Consider the following 11,164-nt stretch of genomic DNA (forward strand, 5'->3'; position numbering starts at 1 on the left):
GTCTATATTGGTTACAAAAATGGGAAGGGAAGGAAAAGACTAATCCGGCTTGCTTTCAGTGAAACTTAAAATTTACTATAATCATTATTTCAGTAGAAGAAAATAGCATTACAGGACAAGAACTTCTAAAATTAATGTTAAAGAAAAAGGGCCAAGTATCATAAATTTGCAAGAAATTCATTTTAAGATCTAGGATTACTTCACAAAAGCAAGCCACGTAAGCATGTAATTGACATAGAAGTAAACAAATTTTGACAAAGTTGACTTGCACTTCTACCTAAGTGGAAGAGAGAACAACTGAAACTGTTACAACTGTTACAACTACCATGAACTTTCATGCTATTTTCTCACTCCTCAAGGTTTCTCTTTGACTAAGATTTACTTTGAAGTTACAATGTTGCCTGGAACCAAAGGTTGTACTTGTTTTCCTAATTTGATCTCCAAACCTATGATTCATCACATTTACACCAGGAACATGAACTGAAATTAACTTCCTACAGTAATCTTAATCTGAGCAATGTCATGTAAAATACATCCATACCTTGCTTTCACTGATTTCCCGTATCCACTCCTTTACCAGGTTATTTAGTTTTCCCAAAATTAGAATCCTATTGATAAAACAGCAGAATCATAAACCATGAACTTAAGAGCAAACTAACATTATTTTTAAGACACTGATCATCATCACACAACAGATCAACTAGAACAACATTGCAGATCTAATTAGAGATCTTGTCTCTATATATACACTGAAACGAAGTCACTCACAACATTCAGACTATTTTTTCCTCTTCAAAGGCATTGAAGAAATTTAAGCTGAGGAGAAATGAAAGCATGCAAGGCCTACATACATTTCAGGTAAATGGCTTCTATTCACTTTCAAAACAAAACCTTAATTGATTCAATACATGAAACTAAAAGAACAGTAAGCAGCAGTACTGACAGCAAAAAGCTCTAGAAAGCTTAAAAATAACAAAAATCAAGAGCAAGGGCCACTAAAACAAACAATTTAAAACAGCAAGCCAAACTCCTAAAATTAAGGGCTATGTTAATGACTATGTACTGAGGTACTCCTCTTAAGGGAAGAAGCTTAGTATTTCACCAAGCTTTTAAAAAGCACCTGAAAGAACACAAACATGCTCAGGGTTCAGTAGTTAGCTGCATGAATGCAGAGGTATGAGAAAACCACTTACAGAGCATTTACTCACCTGCGTTGCAGTTCTTCTTCCTCTTCAAATACACCATAGGGTTTTAGGGTTTCGATTAATTTCTGGGTAAGCATGCAGTCAAACTCCTTGGGGGCAGCTAAACTGATAGGTGAGGTAATGCCATAATGCTTCTGTAGTTGCTGTGTTTGTGATCCCTGGGTTGTAACGGGACTAATAAAGGCAATTAGATAAAAGTTACTGACAGGAACAAATAAATTTATTCTCATCCAAGTAGCAAACAAGACACACATAATAAAGGGGGCGGGTGGGGGGGAAGTTAAACCTACTGTTAGCAGCCACATCCCAGACCAATCTGTGTTAAATAGATGTTATTAAGGACAGTGTTACTTTTCTCCAACTCTGAATACTGATTGCAGGGTCACAAGTTGCTATGAAACATGATCTGTATCAACTGACTTCACACAGCAAATATTCACCTAAGGAGGCTCTAACATATTTTGAGCAAGAGCATCATACTAGAAATACTAGAATAAGCTAGTTTTAAAGCTGACTTCTCATCTGGCTATCACTACATTACAGGATGATTTAGAGGAATTTATGACGTCTCAATTTTGTTACAACACAAGATACATCCTCAATTCATTGAATCATTGTGTGTTTTAGGCTGGAAGGGACCTTTGAAGACCATCTTTTCAAGCTATGCAAAGAGTTATGAGCCAAACCTCAAGCAGAAAGGCAGCACTCTCAATTCAACTCCTCATATTTCAAGGTTGTGAAAGGGCACAAGAGCACAAGTAGAAGAGCTTCAACATAAACATAGAAGTGAGGGTATCATCTTACTATAAAATCCAGGAACAGCTTTCCTAGATCAGCATCCTGGGCACCCAAACAGCCACACAGTTTTTCATAATGGCTATAGATTTGTTTGTGACAATCACAGTTAAATACAGCCTAATTTTCAGAGCAGTTGGAGCTTTAGCGCTAGTAATTCTGAATATTTCAAAACGGAACTTGCTTCTCTGAAACATCAGTGTTTAGATTCTGATTATTACCTGCTACACTCACATAGTTAGAACTTTCTGAATCAATAGTTGTAGAATCATACAGGTTTGGTTTGAAAAGACCTCCATGATCATCTGGTCCAACTCCCCCCCCCAGCATCACCCACTAAACCATATCCCTAAGCACCATGTTAAAAGACTTGCAAAAACAGCTGTTTAAGAACTGTTCTTAATATTGCAGAAATAATCTTATTGTCTCTAATAGCCAAATTTTATCTGTAAGAACACTCAGTAGTCTTCCTGCTTATATACTTCAGATGTAGAATATACTACCTATATCTGTATTAAAATGGCTCCAAAGGTTACTTGCAGCATTAAATACTATTTTTATATTGATATATTGACAACTTTCCTCCAAATTATATATATTATTCCCCCACCTGTTATTCTTGAAAGTAACAAATCACTGTTTAAGTGTACTGAAAAGAACTTTCTCATTAAAAGAATATGAAACAGACTTGTTTCTTAATCAGTTCTTAGGAGACCAACATTATAACCCCTTCAAAGTACATCACAAGAAACATAGCCATTATATCAACAGCTATTAACAAGCCTTTCCAACAACTAAAGCACTACCTTCAAGTTAAAGTAATGCTTGTGTTTCATCTCCAGTACTTGTTATACTCTTGCTACACAAGCTCACTCTCAACAGTGTAACGCTTGCATTTAATACCAAATGTACAAGTTAACACTGTAATAATTTTAATTCAGATTAGACATTTGATACATTTTTCCCCAAATTCAATTATTCATTCTACTTAGGTAAAAGCTGTATTATCTATCAATTTGGTCTCCTTCAATCTTCATGAAGCCTAAAAAGATTGCTTTGTGTTCAGCAATGCAGGCTGACCACTTCCTGTCAAAGTTTTATCCTCAGCAAATATCCCATTCCCAGTACATTACGGTATTATCAGTCCTTTATTCTTACACAGAAGGACTGTTTCTATGACACTACAATTTTTTTTAGCGCACAACTTCATTTTCACTTCCATAATGATCTGCGGTCATCATCTGCTTAGGACCTTATTCCTTGTTCCTCAATATTCATAAGAGCATCTTAACTAACAAAATTAACCAAATCAACAAAATGTAAGGTGTTTTTCCACAAGTTAAGCTCACTTAAAAATTGTTTTAAGTTTTAGTATTTGATCTTATATTATCGTTTACAACAAGTTTCTCACCAAGCGGTTCCTAATATGATTTGCCCAGTACAACTGTTAGTAAAAGAATAAAAAGGTAAAGCAGGAAAAAAATACTAGAAACTGTACATAAGTCAAATCCCAAGTAATAATGTCTGAGAACATTATTTGACATGGCTTCTTTCAGCTAAGAAGCTTTAATCACCTAGTGAAGAACTTAGTAGCAGCTGAACAAATCATATAGACTTTAGGACCTTGTGTGAACCACTTTTGAAAAAAAAAAAAAAAAACAACGTTAAGATGAGTTATATAAAAGAGTAAACCATAGTAAGGACAAAGGAAACCACTACAGATTTCTCTCTTTTTTTGAAATAATCTTTTCAGGGATGTCAACAAGAACAGTACCTTCAGTCACTAGGTTGCTACAAGAAAAGCAGTCATGAAAAAAAAAAAAAAAAAAAGTTTTTTAATACCTGAACATCCCTTGCACATTATGAATCTTTTAGCTATATTACAAAGCAGTCAGGTATATTTGAACTACAATTTCTCCCCTCTTTTGCCAATTGTTAATTTGAAAACAAATAATCAACTACAACATTTGAAAACTAAGTTAATTTAATGTTTGTAAACCAGTAAGCTAAAGCAATAAAGCAATAGCATTTTAGTTTTATTTGCATAACTATTCCCTGATAGACTCACCACATTTCACCCATCCATAATTGTATACTAGACTTCATTGAAAAGGCTGACAAAACCTAGCCTAACAAAAACTATTCCTAGATTTAAAAAAATCACTCTTGATATTGAACCAATAAGGTAGATACCTGAAATCACTAACGCTGACCGAGCCCTCCGTTTACACCTACCGAAGTTAAGGCTATTCTACCTTTTCCCAAACATACCAAATGCCTTTTTTTTATTTAGGAAGTTTGTATCCTGAAGTGATTTTAATACAGTAAGGTAACCTGTCCTATGCAATCCATATTTATCCGTTTAAACAGCAGCAAATCTTCAGAATTACAAGACATGATTTAAAGGCATAGCCACTCGTGAAACCAAGAAATTTCAAATAAAGCATTTTACTAGCAGCTTTATAAATGGAAAAACTAATTATAATAGAAAAACAGACATCAGAATCAACTGCTTTTTTCTAACTTTAATGTTGCATTTACATGCTACATAGCCCATAACCGATAACGGTCTTAGACTTACTTAAAAAAAAATGAAGATTATTCCAATATCTTCCCCCTTGAAAAGACAGAAGTACATTCCAGTTTTCACCTGTGCCATATCATGAAGTATCACTTTCAGAATCTCCTGGTTTAAACTACTGAATTAACTCAGAAGAAAAGGACAGGTAAGCATGCATCACTGCTATCCTCCTAGCTGAGAGGATTAGGGAAGTTAAGTCCCTCGGATGGGGGTGGGAAGGCTAGTCAAATCTGCTAGTCATTGAAGTTAAGCATTAACAAAAAGCAAAGAATACTGAAATACAACAGAAAGTCCCATCCCAACTACTCAGTCCTAACAAAAGCGGGGTAAATCAAGGAGATCAAACCATGCTTAGAACTGTACTCACTTATTTTAAGACAAAACTTTTAAGATCATCGAGAAGAATAATATACAGTTAGCTTGAGGCTTTGTATCTAGTTAAACCCCATCAACACGCACAGACCTTGCTTTTACATTACTATGAACGTAAACTACCTGTCAAGAGCTCAATACAAAACAAAGTTGTAGAAAAGGTCTTTGAGTTAAATTTAGCACACTATTGTTCTTGCTTTGTTTTGACCTGAATGTCTGAAGAGTGCCCGCTCTTCAGACAGATTAAACATCAGTAAACTTGACACCAGCTACAATGGTTTTCAAGTGCTGTGATGCAACACCTCATGGTAAACATGAATTAGTCTCAAACTCTCCGGGAAATGTACCTGTGACGTGTTTTTTCCCCGCACTAAGTGCCCTCACGCACACACAGTTATATTATAGTCTCTACTAAGTTTACAGCAGCATACCTAAAAGACTTTTTTTTTCCTCCTTCAGAACCCAAAGCTTTGGTGGGTTGAATCTTTGTATGTAGTTACTGATAGCTACTTAATTAAAAAGAACAGATCCTGGTAATATGGCCACTGCTTAAGCCATTGTACAACAGAATGAAGGAGTGGAAGAAAAAATAAGGGTGTAAGAGACTTTGTATCTTTTGAAAGATCAGGCGACACCATGAAAACACATCCATGTTACCTGAAAATAGAGCAGACAGGTGTGTGCATCTATACATACATAAAACACCGTACCACACATTAACTAAGAGGTCATCATTTTTCATTACTATGCTATTACATCATCTTTAGCAACACTAGAACCTTACTCCATATACCACAGAACAAATAAGAATCACTAAATTTTTTCAAGCATGCTTCCCTAACAAAATGAAAGAAAAAGATTTAAATGAGGGTGTTCTTTGCATTTTATCTCAACTGCTGGAATAATCTCAACACCGCTTTCCTCAAGTTTGAGCAAACTTATTTTTTTTTTTTTTAGCACTTTTTCCTCTTCACTACCAGTATTCTACCACATTTCTACTGGTAATGCATTATCTGAATTGAGACTGCACGCTTCTCACTGCAAAGAGAACATAGCTGCGATCAGCATCACGTTACCCAAACATCACTCTTGCAATTTGGAATCCTCAACGGAAATAAAAGGCAACAAGAACAACTGGAATCTTAAAAAACAATGCCCAATTTTTAACAAATTGTAACAGAACTGTAATCTATCCTTAAACAGATTTTAATCACCCAAGACTTAACTCACGTAAATGTGTGCTAAGTAAATCATTCACACAAAAATCCCTTCCACTGCACATATAACTAAATCTAAACTATGGATGAAGTTTGTCTAGACTGACACGTGCAGTAAGCCAGCACTGATGAAGACATTTAACAGCCTATGGTTTCTCTTTCTTAAAATAGTTTCAAGAGCCCACAGAATGCTAACTTTAAACATCTAACTTCAGTCAGGACCTCTGCCTCACTCAGCCTTTCCTCCTGATATAAACACACAACTTACAGAATCTCAGAACTGTCCTCTCTATTTGCCTCTACTGACCGCACCAGTAAAATGCCATGGTGACACCTACACCAGATTTCTGGAGCAATACTGGCCATCCCACCATCTGGTCAAGCAACTGGAGTGAAATTCACAAAGCTCAATCTCTGCTGTGTTAGATTTCAGAGTGTTTTGAGGGTTTTGTCTATTTTGAAGTCTTCTCCATCAAGGGCTAAATGGCAATTTCAGATGAAAGTTTCTGGCTTAATGCTAACGTAATAATCACTACACACAATTCCAGAAGGAAAACTCTGAACGAAGTCTGTACAAATTGGTTACGTGTGAAGTTGCATTTTAAGTTAAGACAGCTGCTCTTCCTGGGCAGGATTTTAATATCTACCAAAAAAAAAGTGTCAAAATTGCTGGCGTGGTATGTTCAAGACACCTGAAACAGACCTGACCATGTGTTTTGGAGAAACGACAAGCAACAGAACTATGGAAGAGATAGCAACTATGGCAAAAGGAAGAGCATTCACATTCTGCTAACCTTTGACTCATTCCCAAGTCCCCTCTGGCTCTTTTTTGGGACAGTCTTTGAACAGAAGAATAGTAGAAACAGCATGTCCAGACACACACCCATCCACTGCATTCTTACTAACAACAATTTCAGAAGTTTCCCAAGTTTAAACAGAAGAAACTTTTACTGAACTCTGCAGGCAGCACTTGAACCAAAACCAAGACTGATTGCTGTTCTGGGAACAAAATACTCCAGAGGTAGTCATTGAAGAAATTCAGTAAGGTTGAATCAGAAGGTAACAGGAAGTACCAAGCAAAGAACTACAAGTTGGATGAAATGTTTCAATATTAAGAGGTGAAAATTGCCACCCAAGTGAAACTTGCCTCCAAGGTGAAATTTGCTCAGCCCAAAGCAGCTGAGTTTCCAGCAGGTCCCCAAGTGAGAACTCAGACTTTTTTGGAGTGACAGAAGACTGAAAGCTATCACAATACCATGTATATTGTATGTTCCCCTCTCTACTACATCAAACTCATCTTCAGTGGAGGTTTTTACATTAATTTATTCTTGATTAATAAAGCTATCACTGTCAATTATGGCAACTGTTCCTCTGAAGTAAGTCCAGTGCTCTGTAGTTAGTAATAACTTAACTCCTTCCAAAATACAGCCTATAAAACTTAGCTTTGTTGAGAAACACACCGTTTATCCAACCCCAATCACTGAAAATCATTTTCAATGGTCTCATACTTCTTCTGGCATAAAACTGACAGTCACATAAGTCAGCAAAACAATGATTTTGCATGTATCTAACCCAAAGGTCAGCAAAAGAAAACATTTTCACTTCTGAAGATTTCTTGTAAGTTTGGCTGCCTACAATACACTGAAGGGAAAAAAAAAGGGGGGGGACCACTAACGACATTTCAAACCTGTTATATGGCAGTTACCAATACCACCAAAACTTTAAAACTTTCATAGCACTTACGGAACTTCAACATTCAGGTATCTGACTCTGAACTTTTTCACTTCTGGTTAAAAAAGTCTTTAGCATAGATTTCAGCAGATGGAGGAGTTCAGCAGAGAAGCAAGTGCACTACCATCAGCAGTTTAACAAGAAACAGATTCATACTGCTATTCCTCTGCTTGGAGGGTCAGAGAGGCCCAGGTTACATAAAGAGGCTGCACCATTCGTTCACAAAAGCATAGCTACCGCTTCACGGAGTCAGTAGCCTTTCTGCAGATCTAGCCCTACCTGAAACACATCAACACCTTAGTGAGCTTTGCTCCTCCCTAGCAGTTTGGTTTAATAATGCTCAGGAACAAGTACTCTGTATCTAACAGTTCACTAAAATATCTCTCTACAACAGAAGAAATACTCGTTTTGTTTCCAAAAAGTTTGGTTTTTTTGTTTGTTTGTTTTTTAATATAAAGTTATGTAAAGTTAAATAGTTTTTTCTTGATGCAGCTATCTCACCATGCAGATTAATGAGAACCATGATAAACACTCATGTAAGTTACCGGTATATGCTTAGTATTTTTATTATTCACGAAAGGACTTTTCCAAAACACTAGTTATCGGCATCACCAGAGCCTGAGTTTGCTTTCTTACTACTCAAGTGCCTTGTATATAAATAATTTGCTTGTTTTTACTGTTTTGTACCATACTGCTAAGAGAATATTTATACACAGACAGCTCAGCACGACCTCTGTTGTACACCTCTTGAGAACTCTGAAAGCTTTTGAAGTACAGACTGATGACAGTTGCTGGTTGTGTGGGAGGTCAGCTCTGACTTGGCCTGTCAATACCACACACCACCCCTAAAAGAAAAAGAAAACGTCTTTCAAGACATCCCTTAAGTTGCTTGCCACCCTGAAAGCATGGCAGTGATAATGGGACCAGGGCTGGTTGTTCTACACTTATTCGGAAGGTTATCATACAGAAGTATACAAGCATCAAGCAGAAAAAGATCCTGGAAAGAATTACGCAAACAAGTAACTTCCTATGACCCCCCCCCCCTTTTTTTTTTTTTTTTTTAAGTACTCTAAACATCCAATACTCTTAAATTAAGTCAGAGGTATCTCTTCAGAAACTCTAGAATTAACATTACCAGCATTGCAGCTTACTAGCATTACAGCATTTGTTCTGAAGTCTTGACTGAATAATATGAAGCCGGTTGTTCCACAAACATATAGATGACAAAACAAATGAAAAACCCAAGAAAGCTTCTGTTTTTCTAGCTAAAATAAACTTTTTTGTATTAGTACAGTTGCTAAGTAATGTTTATGGTGAAAATAGTAATGCATCACTGCAGCTACAACTACACAATGTTACTTAAGAGTTTCTAGTTAAGTTATCATAAACACCTACCTACTTTAAGAATAATAAACAAATCATCCCAAACTTTTCAAAGTTGAAGACCATTATGACAAGGAACACAATTTATTCATCAGAAGCGGCACAAAGTTTGAATGCTGTTATGAAGCATTTGAAACTTATGTAGACACAACAAAATAAACTACAAATGAAAGCAGACAGAATAAGTACCCTCCCATTTTCCTGAAGCCAAAAAAAAAAAAGCTAACTTCAAAGTCCATTTCTGGTAAATTTTCACTGCCATAGTTTCTGGTAATTTTTCATTGCCATAATGAACATGTGCAAAGTTTATTTATAAATACATTCAATTCTTGTTACAAAAGCCTTGGAAACTACTTGGCATAACCATTTTCCTCACGCCATTCACCTACTGTGTTGTTTTTGCCACAAACTCTTAAGCTTGTCCCACATTATCTGCACTGCGACTAATACAGCAGTATTTTAGATTCAATAAAACAAGCACACCAGGCAAACTGGGCTATTCTTCACATGATGTCTGCATATGTAAACCAACAGCGCATGTAGTAATTCCAAGTTCTTTGTATTCCTCTTTCAATGTCCCCATGCTGCCTTCTCCCTCCTCCCCCCAAAAAGCTCAGAGTGTAAACATACCTGATTCCTAAAGCCTACTTAACCCATTACCTCGACTGAGGTATAAACGAAATATTACCATCGTGGACTACGGAACTAAGGAGTTTTGTATAATCCACCCGGAGCCGTCAGAACGTCCGCGAGAAAAAATAAAAACAGGAAGAGGTGGGGGAAAGGAAACCGGCGCAGAAGCCAGGCCGGGGCCGCGTCTCCCCGCGTTCCCGCAGGCGGGCGGCAGGCCCCTGCCTTGGGGGGGGGCAGCCCCGGCGGCGGAGCGGCCGCTCGCAGGGGGCACGGAGCCGGGCTGGGCGCTGCCGGCCAGGGGGCGCTGCCGGCCGGCGGCCTGGCGGCGAGGTGCCCGGGCGTTTCGGAGTCACCCGGCACCGGGGGGGGGGGCGGGGGGGCTGGCAAGGGCAGCGGGCTCGGCCGGGATCGCCTCACAGCCGGCGCCTGAGGAAACGCGCTCACATGGGGGAGGCTGCGCCGGCAGGTTTGGGAGGGAAAAAAATGTGTGTGCAATAAAACGAGGTCCGCGCTTGGCGGCCGGGGCGAGCCGCGCGCCTTGCGCTCTCTGAGGGGCGCTCCGCAGCCGGCCCCGCCGTGAGGGGGCCACCACAAGGCGGGGGCCGCCTCGGCACCCCCCCGGGTCCGGCACCTGCAGGGGGGTGAGGGGGGCCCCGGGGCCGTGCGGCCTCGCACTGCGGCACCCGAGGGGGGCGGGAAGGGGTAACGGGGCCGCGGGGCGGGCTGAGGCGAGGCGCCCGGCCGGCGCCCGACTTACAACGGCATCGTCTCTCCGGCTCCTCCTCCTCCTCCTCCGCCGCCGCCGCCACCACCACCGCCGCGTCTTCCCCTTCTGCCTCCTCCTCTTGCTCCTCGTCCTCCCCCACCGCCGAGGCCGCCGCCGCCGCCGCCGCCTGGAGGCCGCTCACTCGTCCCGCCGGGCAGCGGGAGCCGCGAGCATGGCAGGGCCGGGCCGCGGGCCGGCCGGGAGCGCAGAGCCGCTGCTGGGCCCGGCCGCCGCCGCTTCACTTTCCTCTTCCCCTCCGGCCTTCTAACATGGCGCCCGGGCGCTACCACAGCGACGTTCTAGAACGGGGGGGGGCCCCACGCAGCGCCGCGGCCACCCCCGCACGCCGCGCACGCTGACTCGCCCGCGCCTGCGCAACAAGCCGCGGCGCCGCGGGGCGTGCCGGGAGTCGTAGTTCCGCCGCGTGGCGCCGCGCGGGGGTTTGAAAACAAAGCGCTAACGGCTCTGAGGGGGCGCGTGC

General features: G+C 40.5%; 1 protein-coding gene across 5 annotated transcripts in view; it reads right to left on the reverse strand.

Annotated features, from left to right (window-relative positions):
• PAPOLA (poly(A) polymerase alpha) overlaps nucleotides 1-11,012 on the reverse strand; it is a 43,378-nt gene extending 32,366 nt beyond the window's left edge. For 2 of the 5 annotated variants that reach the window (XM_068682853.1, XM_068682852.1), the window contains exons 1-3: nucleotides 10,675-11,009; nucleotides 1,209-1,379; nucleotides 542-608 (exon numbers count right to left, since the gene is read on the reverse strand). In XM_068682853.1, coding sequence (XP_068538954.1) covers nucleotides 542-608; nucleotides 1,209-1,379; nucleotides 10,675-10,682 — 246 coding nt within the window. In that variant the 5' untranslated portion in view covers nucleotides 10,683-11,009. Of the gene's footprint in view, nucleotides 1-541; nucleotides 609-1,208; nucleotides 1,380-10,674 lie in introns of all 5 variants that reach the window. The other 3 variants (XM_068682854.1, XM_068682855.1, XM_068682851.1) reach the window with 3 other exon arrangements.
• Between the last annotated feature and the right edge of the window lie 152 nt (nucleotides 11,013-11,164).

The sequence above is a fragment of the Anas acuta genome, chromosome 5, assembly GCF_963932015.1.
Source record: "Anas acuta chromosome 5, bAnaAcu1.1, whole genome shotgun sequence".
NCBI lineage: Eukaryota > Metazoa > Chordata > Aves > Anseriformes > Anatidae > Anas > Anas acuta.